Source organism: Elgaria multicarinata, chromosome 22, assembly GCF_023053635.1.
Source record: "Elgaria multicarinata webbii isolate HBS135686 ecotype San Diego chromosome 22, rElgMul1.1.pri, whole genome shotgun sequence".
Taxonomy (NCBI): domain Eukaryota; kingdom Metazoa; phylum Chordata; class Lepidosauria; order Squamata; family Anguidae; genus Elgaria; species Elgaria multicarinata.
Genome location: NC_086192.1, coordinates 14,572,428 through 14,588,255, shown reverse-complemented (window position 1 = coordinate 14,588,255; position 15,828 = coordinate 14,572,428). Strand labels below are relative to the sequence as shown.

The window sequence follows — 15,828 nt, the reverse complement described above, 5'->3', positions numbered from 1 at the left end:
TGCCCAAATCCAATCATGAAACACTCGCGAAAGATCTTCGTCAAGGCATTGGGCTCCAAGCGTTTATTCTCGAGAATAGGTGATGACCTGGCGCTCGCGCGCTACAAAGGCAGGTTCGCACTGCGCTATATTCAAATCACGGTATATATAGTTGGGATGTTACATGTTATTTGCCCCCCTCTAATTGGTCCATTTCATCTGTTACATCACTTGGGCATGCTCAGTTGCTCTGGAGCGGCGGCCACAGGAAGGAACTGCAAGGGGGAGATGCCTGGCCACCGCCATCGCCATGTGCTTTCCCAGTACTGCTTTGGGCTTGTAGCTTCTCTCTTATTGGTGATGTGGCTAAGGCGCAGTCCTGAGGACCTGGCTGAGTTTAACGGGTCGGTGTTATTTCGAACTGACCTCTGGTGTTATTCTGCCAGTTAACCAGCAATGTGGATTCAGCAGGATTAACTTCGTCTGGCAAGAAAGGGGCTTGGAAGTCACCTACGTGCCCCTTACACGGGGGTAAATGGAGTCCTTTACTGGGGCATCTGGCTACGCTTCTTCTCTTCTTTCTTGTGCTCATTTGCTTTTTCTAGGTGCCCCCGGGTGGGCTTCTGGTGGGGTGTCCTAAAGCGGGTGTGGGTCCTCTTGTGCTTGCATGTACACGTGTGTTTGCGTGTGCGAATGCATGTCTGGACATGTGTCTGCGTGTCGGGGAAATGGACACTCTAGTTTATACTTCATGTACAGTTCTGGTCATCACACCTAAAAAAAGAGAGGATATTATGGAGCTGGGAAAAGTGCAGAAAAGGGCAACTTAAGGGGCTGGAGCATCTCCTCTATGAGGGAAGGTGACAACAGCTGGGATTGCTTAGCTTGGGAAAAGGAGGCTAAGGGGAGGCATGACAGAGGTGGAGAAAATTATGCATAGTGTGGAGAAGGTGGACAAAAAAAGAAAGAAAAGAAAAAAAGGAGGAAAGAAGGGACGGCAGGAGGGAAGGAAGGAAGAAGGAAAGAAATAAGGGAGAAAGGAAGGAAAGAAAGAAAGAATGAAAGAGAAGAATGGAAAGGAAAAACAAGAAAAGGAAGAATGAAAAGAAGAAGAAAGACGAAAAGACCAAAAGGAGGAAGGAAGGAATAAGGGAGAAGGGAAGGGAAGAAAGAATGAAAAGAAGAAAGAAAGACCAAAAAACCAAAAGGAGGAAGGAAGGAAGGAAGGAAGGAAGGAAGAAATAAGGAAGAAGGGAAGGGAAGAAAGAATGAAAAGAAGAAGAAAGAAAGAAAGAAGAAAAGACCAAAAGACCAAAAGGAGGGAGGAAGGAGGAAAGAAATAAGGGAGAAGGGAAGGAAAGACAGAATGAAAGAGAAGAATGGAAAGGAAAAACAAGAAAAGGAAGAATGAAAAGAAGAAGGAAGAAGAAAAGACCAAAAGGAGGGAGGAAGGAAGGAAGGAATAAGGGAGAAGGGAAGGGAAGAAAGAATGAAAAGAAGAAAGAAAGACCAAAAAACCAAAAGGAGGAAGGAAGGAAGGAAGGAAGGAAGGAAGGAAGGAAGAAATAAGGAAGAAGGGAAGGAAAGAAAGAATGAAAGAGAAGAATGGAAAGGAAAAACAAGAAAAGGAAGAATGAAAAGGGGGGAGGAGATAGAAAAGACCAAAGGAAAGGAAAGGAAAGAGAGAGAGAGAATGAATGAAAGAAAGAAAGAAAGAATGAAAGAAAGAAAGAAAGAAAGAAAGAATGAAAGAAAGAGAGAGAGAGAGAGAGGGAACTCTGGAAAAGAGAAAGGAAGGAAGGAAGGAAAAGAGGAAGGAAAGGCTGAACAAGATAGCCCTGTCACGTCCCGCTCCAGCCAGCAGGTGGGGCTAACGCCCTGGATCGGGGGAGGACGGGTGGCCGTTCTAGGAACAGAGCGGGCGATCGAGAGCTGCAAGGAAGGGCTCCAGCCCGGCTGCCTGCCTTGCATGTGCGCGCGCGCCCCGGGTAAGTCCGGGCCGGGGTCTCCGGAGCTGCCAGGGGCTTCGGGGTCCGCTTCTGGAGCCCTGCTTTTGCAGGTGCTGGCATAGCGCTGCCTCTTCCAGACTGCCCCAAACCCTCTCCCCACTGTGGGTTTTTGCAAAAAGCAACCATTGTCTTGATGGCCGGCAAATGTTCTGCTCCGGATCCACTGTGTTTTTTTCTTTTCTTTTTAATGCATTTATTGCTGCAACTGATTTTTCTACCCATCAATGCAAGATATAACATCTCCCAATACTTCCTGCATTGGGCATTTGTATTGCTTTCCCACTTGTTCATCAGCGACCTGAAATTTGGAGTAAGCAGTGAGGTGTAAGCCGAGTTTGCTGATGACACCAAATTATTTGGAGTGTTTGAAACCAAAAGGGAGTCCGGGGAGCAAAAAAGATCTTTCCAAACTGGGAGAACGGGCATCCGAGTGGCAAATGCAGCTCAGGGTAAGCAAAGGTAAAGGGATGCAGGTAGAGGCAAACCATCCCAACTTCAGGTATGAGTCGATAGGGTCTGAGATAGCAGTGATAGACCAAGAAAACGTCGGTCCAGCGTGTGACTGCTAGGCATAATTGAGAAAGGAATTGAGAATAAAACTGCTAATATCATATTCCTTACACAAATCGATAGTGCGAACACACTTGGAATAATGTATACATTTCCGAATCACCACACCTAAATTAGAAATTAAATACAGCGGGCGGGGATGTGATCGTTTGGGGAAACCGTGAGAACCTTGCACGGCTTATGATTTAGCCCTCGGTATTTTCCTGTCCAGGATCAACCCCCCAGCAATGATTCTCCGAGAAGGGCTGTGTCCGGGGATGACCGCTGAGATGGCCCAGCTTCTAAAGACAAATGGGATCAAGACAGGTGAGCACTGGAGCCCCTTTAGCTATTTGGGAAGAAAGAGCCTGTCCCGCCTCTTAGGGGGAGCGTTGGTCTGTCGGCGTTGGCCCTTTACGCCGCTCCTTTGAAGAAGGTGAGAGAAGAACAAGAAAGCCTAGCTTGCAATCCCAACCTTGCAGTCTTGATTTTTTTTTTTTGTCAATGCTGCAGAAGAAGCAATCTAGGTGAGGTGAAGGTGCAGAGGCTGGGCGGGACGGCAACGGTCTGCGAATAATCCACAGCAGGCAACATCCACTTGTAGTCGCACATCCCACTGCAGGCGAAAGCCTTTCCAGCTGAGCAAATGTGACTTGACACGCTAGCTGTTCCGTCCCTGTTCTTTGCTCTCCAGTCAGGGCTGGCTCTACCATGAGGCAAAGTGAGGCCGTTACCTCAGGCAGCAAATGCTGGGAGGCAGGCCTGGGCAAAGCTGGTAGTTGGCCCAGGCCAGATGGGAAATGTAGGCCCCATTTCAAACTGCTCATTAAGTATTTTTTAATCAGTTCTAAATACATATGATAGGACTCTTCAAATACTTAAAAGGTTGTCCCACAGAGGAGGGCCAGGATCTCTTCTCGATCCTCCCAGAGTGCAGGACACGGAATAACGGGCTCAAGTGACAGGAAGCCAGATTCCGGCTGGACATCAGGAAAAACTTCCTGACTGTTAGAGCAGTACGACAATGGAACCAGTGACCTAGGGAGGTGGTGGGCTCTCCCACACTAGAGGCCTTCAAGAGGCAGCTGGACAACCCTCCGTCAGGGATGCTTTAGGGTGGATTCCTGCATTGAGCAGGGGGTTGGACTCGATGGCCTTGTAGGCCCCTTCCAACTCTGCTATTCTATGATTCTATGAACTAGAGGATTTATAAAAAATGGTAATGGCAAGCACTTTTATTCAAGACATTACTTCTTCACATTCAGAAATGCTTTACGCGCTTTTCTTTGGGCAAATTCATCATCAACAACAGAAAAATCAAGCAACTTTGCCCAGGGGGACTCAGAGTAAGCCCATGCCAACTGCCCCCCCGCCCCCCCCCCCCCGCTCAGCCCTGCTGGGAAGTGGCCGGAAGGTGATGGAGGAGAGAATTGGGGGTCACGTGGCCTTTCCTACACCCCCTACGCTGGCCTGCTGCCTTCAGGTGTGGCGGAAGATGTCGTGGGTGTTGAAGAAGGATGGTGAATCTGGAAGGAAGTACATGGGTATGGGAGGGGCACCATTTTGTCGTTTTGCCCGGCTCTGTCCCCAATAACGGTCAGAGGTATTACTCCCCTGTAAATGGCTTCAAATTTCAAGGTGAATGGTGCTTAGGGTTCCTTAATGCCTGGTTAGAGCGGAGCCAGGGGCCGGTCACGGGGCGGGGCTTGGCAGGTTTGGGTGAGCCAAGGGGGTGTGGCCAATTGAAATGAAAGGTGTGCGTTATAGCGGGGAAAATACCTGGCCTTTGGGACATTTTCCAGCCCATCACTCTTCCTCCCCCAAACCTCTTTCGTAGTGGTGGATCTCGTCTCGGCCGATTTGGAAGAAGTTGCCCAGAAGTGTTCTTTGTCTTACAAGGTGAGAAAATATCCGGGCCATTTCCTCTCCACAGCCCTGCCTGCCACCAGCCAGGGGAAGCTGTTCCTTCACTGGGCAATCCCGCCTATAGGGTGACTTATTTGGAGCAAATGCTTCTATTTTCAGGGCCTCGGCAACTCTCTGCCATGATCGCTCTGGTTGTTTTGAACCGTGGGTTGTTGGTTGAGCCGTGGGGTTAGTGTGTGGCCTGAATGCGGCCAGGGTGGGTTGTTAAACCTGCAGACTGGCTTATTTTCTCAAACAAGCCACCTTGAGAACCCGTGGTTAACAAGCCACCCCGGCTGCGTTCAGACAACAGGCTAACCCACCCTGCGGAAAACACGCGGCGTTCAGACGACACGCCAACCCACAGCTACGCAAACAAACCAGGCTTCGAAACATCCCGCACTCAACCCCTGAGTGTGGGTTAGCGTGTTGTGTGAAGAGTCCCTCAAGAGTTGCACGAGCCGGCCCTTTCCCGCTGCCAGAATCTCTTCGCCTCGTCGTAGAGCCACCCATGGCACGGCTGGCTGAGGGATTCTGGGAGTTGCGACCCAACCCACCAGGTTGCGGTGTCACGGGCTCTTGTACAGGCTGATAGGGATGGTGCTAGTTGAACGGAAGTTCCCTAAGCCAGCAACACCGCCCCCCCCCACAAGCTGTGTTGGATTTCAACTCCCATCATCCCCACTTGGCTGTGGATGATGGGATTTGTAGTGCAACACAGCTGGAGGACAAGCAAGTAGGGGGAAGTTCTGGTAACTGACGGGCAGGTCTATCTGGAAGCCCCTTTGCTCTTCAGACTCCTAGTCGTCGTTGTCCCCGCCATTAATATAGGGTGACCCTATGGAAAGGAGGACAGGGCTCCTGCATCTTTAACAGTTGCACAGAAAAGGGAATTTCAGCAGGTGTCATTTGTATATATGGGGAACCTGGTGAAATTTCCTCTTCATCACAACAGTGAGAGCTGCAGGAGCTATATTAGAGTGACCAGATTTCAAAGAGGGCAGCTTTAACTGGTGTGATGAAGAGGGAATTTCCCCAGGTTCTCCATATATAGGGTGACCCTATGAAAAGGAGGACAGGGCTCCCGTATCTTTAACAGTTGCACAGAAAAGGGAATTTCAGCAGGTGTCATTTGTATATATGGAGAACCTGGGGAAATTTCCTCTTCATCACAGCAGTTAAAGCTGCAGGAGCTATATTAGAGTGACCAGATTTAAAAGAGGGCAGCTTTAACTGGTGTGATGAAGAGGGAATTTCACCAGGTTCTCCCTATATACATAGGACACCTGCTGGAATTTCCTTTTCAATACAACTGTTAAAGATACAGGAGCCCGGTCCTCCTTTCCATAGGGTCACCCTAATTAATAGATCTCTCGGCTTTGCTGGGGGTTGTCCGCTCTTCCGACCGCAGGCCTGGGCTTGACCCCTCTGCTTCTTTTTCCAGGCCTTGGTCGCCGTCAGGCGCGTGTTGCTGGCACAGTTTTCCTCCTTCCCGGTCAACGGGGCGGATCTCTATGAGGAGCTCAAGAGCACCACGGCCATCTTGTCGACAGGGATCCAAAGGTCAGAGAGGCTGCAATCCCAGCCCTGGTCTTCCTCGGTACCCACTGCCTGAAATGGGCCGGCCGCTCTGCACTTCCAGCCTGAAGTGTCTATCGGCGTTTCACCACAGAGGTGCCAGGGGACGGAGAGTGGCCACCCTACTAGGGTCCAATGGTGAAGGATGATGGGCGTGGTCAGCCAAAACGTCCGGAGGGCCTTTAAATGAAGTCCTGGACATGCAGAGGTGCGGTACGGTGGACAGAGTGTTGGACTGGGTGAGTTTGCATCAGTCCCTGACTCTCAACCTTGCCTACCTCGCGGGGTTGTTGTTGTGAGGATAAAATGGAGAGGAGGAGCAGATCACGTAAGCTGCATTGTGTTCTTTGGAAGAGGGGAAAAAAGGCAGGAGATAAATCTAATCATAGAATCATAGAACAGCAGAGTTGGAAGGGGCCTACAAGGCCATCGAGTCCAACCCCCTGCTCAATGCAGGAATCCACCCTAAAGCATCCCAGACAGATGGTTGTCCAGCTGCCTCTTGAATGCCTCTAGTGTGGGAGAGCCCACAACCTCCCTAGGTCACTGGTTCCATTGTCGTACTGCTCTAACAGTCAGGATGTTTTTCCTGATGTCCAGCTGGAATCTGACTTCCTGTAACTTGAGCCCGTTATTCCGTGTCCTGCACTCTGGGGTGATGGAGAAGAGATCCTGGCCCTCCTCTGTATGACAACCTTTCAAGTCCTTGAAGAGTGCTATCATAAAAGAATAAGTAGACAACAGATGTCCTTTGTTCTAACTTCCTCATTCTCCTTCCTGCTGCTGTTTTAGCTTGGACAAACTTCTAGACTCTGGCCTGTACACCGGGGAAATGACGGAGCTCGTGGGAGGCCCTGGCACTGGCAAGACCCAGGTAGGCTCATTCTTGAATCAGGCATCCAGCCGCTCTTTTGATGTTCATGTCCTCCTAGCAAAATGCCTCTAACTGGGATGACTCTGCGTGGGCCTCTGGATAAAGAGTCTCCATCTTCCTTTGCTGGGCGACACGCGTGTCAAGGGGAAAATCCGGTCTGAGCAGTCAAAGGGGGCTGCTCGCGGTTAGATAAGCTTTTCTTATGTTTTAACGTGTTGGAGTATTGTGGACAAGGTCAGCTGCCGCTGCAGCTGGGTGGTGGAATGACCGATGGTTATATTGGCGTAATTGCTAGCCTTTTCCCTTCAATCTCTTTCCTCACTCCTTTCCCCTCACCTCCTTCCCCTAATCTTTCCTTTCCCCTCTGCTTAGCTTTTACCGACCAAGGCCTTACATGTTAGTCTTAGTGGTGTTGATAAACCTGCATTGATCCCTAATGTGTGTTTGTGCTTTATTCTCGGAACAACTGGCTCCTCCCGGTTGTAGACAGGGCTAGGGAGGCGGGTTGCCTGGGAATCTAGGACGTTTGGTCCAGGAGCCTACCTTGCAGGGACGTCAGGTGGACCCTGGCTTCCGTTACAGTAATCAACCTGAAAACGTCCGTGAGTGACCAGTCAGGAGCGTCTCTCGTTTAGAGGAGGCCATCAGGGCAGCGGCGCTGAACGGAAAAGGCCGCAATAAATATTTGAGCGTTGCCGTTTTGGAAATGATGCCCATGCGGAGACTTGAGCTCTCTCCCTCTTTCCGTGTTTCTAGGTGTGCCTCAACGTAGCAGCCGACGTGTCTCACAGCCTTAAACAGGACGTCCTGTATATTGACTCCACCGGGGGGTTCACGGCCTCCCGGTTGCTGCAGCTCCTCGAACGCAGGACCGACGACGAGCGAGAGCAGGTCAGAATTCACCGAGGAGAGATAACGGCTGTTGCTATCTGGTGGTAGCCAGGACGGGTTTCACCTCGAAGCTCAGTTCGTCTTGTTCCTGGACTTGTTTTGAATGTCCCCCAGTTCATTTGGATGGGGAAAGTGCGTGTGCTGAAACTTGGATATCAAAAGGTGCCCGTAGAAGTCAGTGCTATACACACTTCAAACCCTGCAAAACATTTATAAAGTTTTTCAAAGCCAAGGCAAAAATAGTCAAACAGTGGCTGGGTTCAGACAACACGTTAGTCAACGCAGTGGGAAAACTCCACCCAACAGTTGAGTTTCTAGGGCAGCTTTCCTCAACCTGGGGCGCTCCAGATGTGTTGGACTACAACTCCCAGAATGCCTATGCTTTCTCTGCCTCTGTCTGCCTTACCCGTCCGTTCCCCCCCAACTTATCCTGTAGGTGGAGGCACTACAGAGAATCCAGCTTGTTCGTGCGTTTGATGCCTACAGAATGTTGGACGCGTTGCAGGAGTTCCGGATTGGCGTGACCCAGGAGGTAGGGCCCTGCCCCTCAGATAACTTCTGTTTTGCGACACCAAGCCATTTCCCTTGGAATCTCAAGCCATGGCAGCCTTTGCACTGGGAACCCTTCCCCCCATAACCCCAGACAGTTTGGGGCTGACTAGAGTTCTTCAGTGGCGAGGGAAAAGCAGTCAAACGGTTCTGGATGGGGTTACACTCCCCTTGAAAGACAGCTTGGGGGTGCTTCTGGATCCGTCGCTCGAAAGGACAGCCCAGATCGATGCGACGGCCAGGAGTGCCCACTATCAGCTTCGGCTCATACGCCAGCTGCGCCCCTTCCTAGAGTCGGAAGACCTAAAGACGGTCGTGCATGCGCTGGTAGCTTCGAGGCTCGACTTCTGCAATACATAGGGCTACCTTTGCGCCTAGTCCGGAAACTTCAATTAGTTCAAAATATGGCAGCCAGGTACACCTAGGGGGGACCACATTACACCAATTTTAAAATCTCTTCACTGGCTGCCGATTAGTTTCCAGGCAAAGTACAAAGTGTTGGTTATCACCTTTAAAGCCCTACATGGTTTGGGTCCAGGCTACCTGCGGGATCGCCTTCTCCCGTACAATCCACCCTGCACACTCAGGTCCTCTGGGAAGAATTTACTCCAGCCAACAAAAACACGGCTGACAACTAGTACCCAGCGGACCTTCTCTTCTGCCGCTCCCAGACTGTGGAACGGCCTGCCGGGAGAGATTCGTCAACTTAACAGTCTTCCGGAATTTAAGAAAGCCATAAAGACTGATCTCTTCCGGCAGGCCTACCCAGCGGAATTTTAAATGTGCCTTTTAATGATGTGCTGCTTTTAGCGATGTATTGGTTTTAAATGTTTTAATTAGTTGTGTGATGTTTTCATTTGTGTTGTGCCCAGCCTTGATCCAGAGGGAGAGGCGGGAAACTATTATTATTATTATTATTATTATTATTATTATTATTATTATTATCATCATCATCATTATTATGCACCTTGAATAACTCCTTTAGAGCTCCAACTGGTTCTGATTGAAACCCGGAGCGGATTCACTGCACCACTGGTTTCCTGTAATCAAGACGGCCAAACTCCCAACTGATTCAGCCGTCCTTGATCCTCGTAGGATGTTCTCGGCGTAGAATTCCAGTTTTTATCACACGGGGAGGGTACCGAAGATACGAACCCGTAGTTACAAACTGCACGACGTCCCCAACGTGTGCGTTTGGGGTCCCTTGTGTCCCGAATACCTCACTATTTTACACTCCATTCTTGAGTGGTCTCTTTAATTCCCTCTCCCCACCCCTCCACTGACTTCTTGTTCTGTTTCGTCCTCAGATCGCGAGTGTCTCTCGGCCGGTGAAAGTTCTGGTGGTCGACTCCATCTCCGCCGTCATCTGTCCTCTGTTGGGAAGCCGCCAGCCTGATGGTAATTGGCAGGGAGCACGTATGGCTAGATCGCATCGCTGCAAATATTGCTTTGTAGAGAAGCAGCCTAGCATCCTAGAACAGTAGAGTTGGAAGGGGCCCACAAGGCCATCGAGTCCAACCCCCTGCTCAAGGCAGGAATCCCCCTTAAAGCATCTCTGACAGGTGGTTGTCCAGCTGTCTCTTGAAGGCCTCTGGTGTGGGAGAGCCCACCACTTCCCTAGGGCATGGGTTCCATTGTCATACTGCTCTAACAGTCAGGATGTTTTTCCTGATGTCCAGCTGGAATCTGGCTTCCTGTAACTTGAGCCCATTATTCCGTGTCCTGCCCTCTGGGAGGATCGAGAAGAGATCCTGGCCCTCCTGTGTGACAACCTTTTAAGTCCTTAAAGAGTGCTCTCATGTCTCCCCTCCATCGTCTCTTCTCCAGGCTAAACATGCCCAGTTCTTTCAGTCTCTCCTTGTAGGGCTTTGTTTCCAGACCCCTGATCGTCTGGCAAACCCCAAAAGGGACGGATTACTTGACGATGGAGATCCCTTCCACGGCATTTTCTCTCTCTCTCTCTGTTTCTCTCTCCACAGGCATGGCCCTGATGATGCATTTAGCTTGGGAGCTGAAAACCATGGCCAAGGAGTTTGGGATGGCCGTCGTGGTAAGCACTGAGAGCAGCCACCGGGCATCTTTTACTTTTGCTGCCCAGCAGGAAGAGAAAGCCGAGGGGGGAGGGTCTGATCCTGGTACACCAGGGTGGGGAGCTATATGCATACCTTGGCGTCCCCTGGTTTGGATGCTCACTTCCACGCTGCCAGTGTTTGTGGCATCAAAAAAACGGAGCTACAGGTGGCTGAAACGGATACACTTAGCTTGCAAAGAAGCAAAACCTGCCCGTTTTTCTCCTCTGGAGGCGACCCCAGGGCAGGGGGTGGGAATTTCTCACTCCTGCTCCGAGGTCACATGCATAGGATTGTAGGGCGTTTTCTCTCTAAACATGCATAGGATTGTAGGACTTCTTTTCTGTCTATACACACGCACCCTAAGAGTGACTTCCTGCTTAGGTTCATCTCCTCTGATTGGTGGGGCAGGTTGGATTGTTATCCCTGGCTAAACATAAGCAGGTTGAAAACATTTATTTTGTTCACCTTGAGCTTGACTGAGTTATGACTCCAGCCCATTCTGTATTTTTAATTTTGAGATGGTTGATAAGGCAGTGTAGTTGGGTGTCGTATCTGCGATAACGTATATTTATATGGTAGTTTTATTGTTGGTCACTGCCTGGATGTGTTGTACCTGACTGGAGATATAGAAGTATTTAAAACAATTAATCCATAACAATATTAATTGTTAAACAATAACAATTAAACAGTTGCTCCTTTTTAGCTGACAAACCACGTGACCAGAGACGCCAGCAACGGCCACCTTAAACCGGCGCTGGGACGCTCCTGGAGTTTTGTCCCCAGTACACGAGTGCTGTTGCAGGACAGCAAGGAATCTTCTGGGAAGGCCAGCTTCTGTCGGATTGCATCCTTGATGAAAAGTCCTCGGCAGGTGAGAAAGCGCGACGGTCCTACCAGGCAAAGCGCTCCTAAAGTTTCGGATCCGGATTGGGGATTTTGCCGATGGCCACATTCTCTTCCTGGCCGGGCTCAGGGCGTAATTTGAGGTGGAGCTGATGCAGAATAAAATAGAAAATGAAAAGATAGAAAATTAAAGCACAGAATCCACTAACAAATTAACAGTGGAGCAGGATGAATTAAAAATAAAAAAAATACTTAGCAGACATTTTTTTAAAAAAGTATATTCTTTAAAAAAGAAAACTCTGTGTGTGTGTGTGCGCATATATATATATATATTGCACGTGTTTTATTTATTTATTTATTATATTGATATACTGCCCCATAGCCGAAGCTCTCTGGGTGGTTTTCGAAAGTTATTATTTATTTATTTATTACATTTCTATACCGCCTAATAGCCGGAGCTCTCTGGGCGGTTCACAAAAATTAAAAACATTCAAAGTATAAACCAAACAGTCTAAAACCATAATATAAAATACAATATAAAAGCTCATCCAGATAAAAACAGCAGCAATGCAAAATTACAGATATAAAACACCAAGTTAAAATTTATTTATAGTTAAAAACAGTGAACATTAAAAAGTATACAAAATTTTAAAACCATCAGAAACATAAAAACAACAATATAAAGACAACAATATCCATTTAAAAACAACAGTTTTGGGGTCCGTTAAAAAACAAACTTAGCGTTGCTAAATGCCTGGGAGAAGAGGAAAGTCTTGACCTGGCGCCTGAAAGGTAACCGTGTTGGTGCCAGGCGAGCCTCATCGGGGAGATCGTTCCACAGTCGGGGAGCCACCACCGAAAAGGCCCTCTCCCTTGTTACACACACAGAGTAGGTCCTATCAGCTACTAAACATGCGTAGAGTCAGAGAAAATGGAATCTGGAGTCCAATAACATACGGAACTCCATAGGTGCCCCAGTGGCAAATAATACACTTAGAGAGTTTATTTATATTTGATCCCACTCTTCCTCCAAGGAATTTGGGTTGGTGAATGTTTTCATTCCTTTTCTTCACATTTTATCCGCACAACAACCCAGTTGGGTGGGCTAGGTCAGGGGAGAGTAACCAGCCCAAGGTTAGATTCATGGCTGAGTGGAAGGTAGAATCCAGATCTCCTGAGTCCCAGTCCAACACTCTAACTGCTACACTGTACTACCATCTAGTGGACGCTGGTGGCTCCAATGTCAGTCAGAACCAGACAGAACTCTAAAGGATCTGTCCAAGGTGCGGTGAATCCGCTCCGGGTTTCAGCCAGCGCTCTAAAGGAGCTGCCCAAAGTGCAGAACATTAGAGATCTCCTTTAGGGTGCTGACTAAAACCAGGAACGGATTCACTGCTACAGTGACACTGCAGCCACCTACCCCTTACTCCTACCGAGTGGGGAAATACCATCTGTATGTCTTTGACTAAACATGCAGAGGATTTTAGGACTGTTTTTCTCTAAACATACATAGGGTTGTAGGACTGTTTCTCTCTAAACATGCAGAGGATTTTAGGACTGTTTTTCTTTCTCTAAACATGCATAGAGTTGTAGGACTGTTTCTAAACATGCATAGGGTTGTAGGACTGTTTCTCTCTCAACATGCATAGGGTTGTAGGACTGTTTCTCTCTCAACATGCAAAGGATTTTAGGACTGCTTTTCTCTCTCAACATGCATAGAGTTGTAGGACTGTTTCTAAACATGCATAGGGTTGTAGGACTGTTTCTCTCTCAACATGCATAGGGTTGTAGGACTGTTTCTCAACATGCAAAGGATTTTAGGACTGCTTTTCTCTCTCAACATGCATAGGGTTGTAGGATTGCTTTTTTCTCTCAACATGCATAGGGTTATAGGACTGTTTCTCTCAACATGCATAGGGTTGTAGGACTGTTTCTCTCAACATGCATAGGGTTGTAGGACTGTTTCTCTCTAAACATGCATAGGGTTGTAGGACTGTTTCTCTCTAAACATGCATAGGGTTGTAGGACTGTTTCTCTAAATATGCACAGGGTTGTAGGATTGTTTTCTCTCTAAACATGCATGGGATTGCACTCTAAGAACTCTAATAAATTGTTGTAGTACTAATAGCAGTAGTAATAGTGATAATAACAATATTTTGAAACTTCTCTAAACCTTTGATTTGCAGCGATTCTTTATAAATGCAAAGAGCAAGGAAACTTTGCTCCTTTGGTGTTGTAAGATTTTCTACATACCTTGTGAACCGCCCAGAGAGCTCTGGCTATTGGGCGGTATAGAAATGTAATAAATAAATAAATCGAGAGCAAATAGATTTTCTTTTTTACATCTGAAACGTTTGTGTTTTTCTCTCAAGCTCCTAGAGGAAGAGTTTTTACTCCAGTTCACGCAGAGTGGCATTAAAGGCTTCCACCGTTTACCCAGCGCCTGAGCTGTCTCTTCCTTTCTGGTCCTCCTCTTCCGCACCCTGTTATTCCTGCCCCTGGGGGCTTTTTTGTCGACTTCTGAGCTCTTCGTGCAATAATACCTTTCTATTCTTGTCTTTCACAGCCTGTTGGGATTCAGGTGGAGCTGGAACTGGGGAACGGGGAACTCACGGAAGGCAGTCCGACGACGTCTGGAGAAGGAACGTAATGGAAAACGCTTATGAGCTGAGTTGCCCGTTCAGTAGCGGCTAGCTCTTCTCCAAGCTGCAGATCCCAGAGGAGAAAGAGAGCGGTTGGATTTTCAAGAGAAGGGAAAACTAGGACCGTTTCCACATGGACTCACGTTCCCGATTATCCAAGGAGCTACGGGGGACAACTGAATTAGCTGACGGCGCTCTGTGCAGATTTAGGATACATGCATCATTTTGTCAATAGGCTGAAGCGATTTCTCCTTTTTTTAAATTAATGTTGTTGATCCAGGGAATGAGAAACCAAAGGAGCCCCTGCATTCTTCTTCCTAATTTTGTTACGATCAAAAAACGCCGACTGTCCCGGGTCGAATAGCCGTGCCAAATGCAGAAGATTCAAGCAAGGCACAAGGGGAGGCGGTCACTGGGGGAGAAGGAAGCTAAAATCTTGTCGCTCTCTCCCCAATGCCCTCCCGATCCTTGCAGCTTCGGCGTTGCTGAGGGAGGGGTAAAGCTTCCGCCCACCCCCAGCGACATTGATGGGGGTCTTTGTCCCTGTTCTGCTACCGGATGGGGCTCCCCTGGGCTTGCGCCGCCCGTGTGGAGAGCATCTGAGACTGCTCATCCTTGCCCTGTACTAAGGATGATCTCAGTTCTCCGAATGCCAGGCGCCACGTAGCCAAAACGGACCCACCCACGGACAAGAAGGAAGCGTTGGCGAAGTTGGGGGACCTCAGGTTTTGCAGAAGACCCCCCCCTCCCAAAACCGCCCGGCAAGGCTACATTTGGCTGTTACCGGGAGGGGACGACAGAAAAATGGGCGCAGAAGGAATAGAACAGCGTGGCTGGAACCCTGCACGCTGCTGCTCCATGCGACAGCACTTCGTTACAGCGCCATGTACAGAGAGCTGTCGGAAAGCTTCAATTCCTGAGTCTGCTTTCGTGGACATTTGGAGGCGTAGGGAATTATAGCCCTTTATAGGCTGGATTCCAACTCCCATCAGCCTCAGGCAGCGAGTCAGGGGTGATGGGGGTTGGAGTCCGTCCACATTGGTTCCCCACCCCGGGTGTAGACAAGACTAAGATGAACTCCTGGTCTGACTTGAAATGAGACAATTTCTTATATATACACCTGAGGAAGTTCACAAGAGACTAAAACTGGTCGCCATCTAAATGAGCTTTAGTCAATACAGAAAGACCCCAGAAGAAGAAAACATGGTAAGGGTGTGGGTTTTTTTCCTTGATGTAGAGACGCTCAAAGATAAGTCCCTGCCCTGGAGGCTTACAATCTAAAAAGACACAGCACGCAAGGAAAAAGGGATGGGGCGGGAAGAGGAAAAAAACGTTTACGCACTAAAAAAATTTTTTTTTATTAAAAGAGGAAAAATACTGAATTCAAATACAAACTTTTTATGGGTGATGTTTACAGCCTTGAAAAGCCACAATAAAATATGAAAAAGGGTGGTGGTGGTGGAATGCTGAATTCAAAAACACAATTTATATTAAGGATGTTCATGCTTAACCCCCCCCCCCATAATATTATGAAAAGAGGAGGGAAATGCTGAATTTAAAAAGTGACGTATTTTTATGAGGGCTGGAAGAGGAGAATCATGATTCTATTTATTCCCCCTTCTCCCCTCATAGGGGGTGGGGGGATTCGAACTCGCGACGCCTGGGCTGTTCTTTCCTGCGAGGCCTCTCTAGCCCTCTGCCTCGCGCTCTCTATGGCGCGCGTCACTGAAGGAGCGCAACCATAGAGGGGAAGAGGCGACGATCCCCACCGCCGATGCGCGGCGCTCTGTCGCCCTGGCCTCCGTTGCCATGGCAGCGACGGCCGCGGCCAGGCGGGCGGGCGCGCGGGCAGGAGGCCGGCCGAGGGGGCGGAGCCTGGCCCGGGCCCCGCCCACGTCCCCATCTGGCTCAGTCAGTTGGAGCCCGGCCTTCGGCGG

General features: G+C 48.8%; 1 protein-coding gene across 1 annotated transcript; it reads left to right on the top strand.

The window, feature by feature from the left end:
• The first annotated feature begins 2,771 nt into the window (after positions 1 to 2,771).
• RAD51D (RAD51 paralog D) lies at positions 2,772 to 14,335 on the top strand. The gene is made up of 10 exons (XM_063146411.1): positions 2,772 to 2,864; positions 4,375 to 4,436; positions 5,887 to 6,005; positions 6,813 to 6,894; positions 7,651 to 7,785; positions 8,222 to 8,317; positions 9,642 to 9,732; positions 10,314 to 10,384; positions 11,110 to 11,277; positions 13,816 to 14,335. The coding sequence occupies exons 1-10, from the start codon at positions 2,786 to 2,788 to the stop codon at positions 13,897 to 13,899; spliced, it is 987 nt and encodes a 328-aa protein (XP_063002481.1). The 5' UTR covers positions 2,772 to 2,785; the 3' UTR covers positions 13,900 to 14,335.
• Positions 14,336 to 15,828: the final 1,493 nt, after the last annotated feature.

Coding starts and splice junctions, on each gene's coding strand:
- RAD51D (XM_063146411.1), top strand. CDS start 2,786: ATGATTCTCCGAGAAGGGCTGTGTCCGGGGATGACCGCTGAGATGGCC. Junction 6,006..6,812: donor TTGTCGACAGGGATCCAAAG/GTCAGAGAGGCT, acceptor CTGCTGTTTTAG/CTTGGACAAACTTCTAGACT. Junction 6,895..7,650: donor CTGGCACTGGCAAGACCCAG/GTAGGCTCATTC, acceptor CCGTGTTTCTAG/GTGTGCCTCAACGTAGCAGC.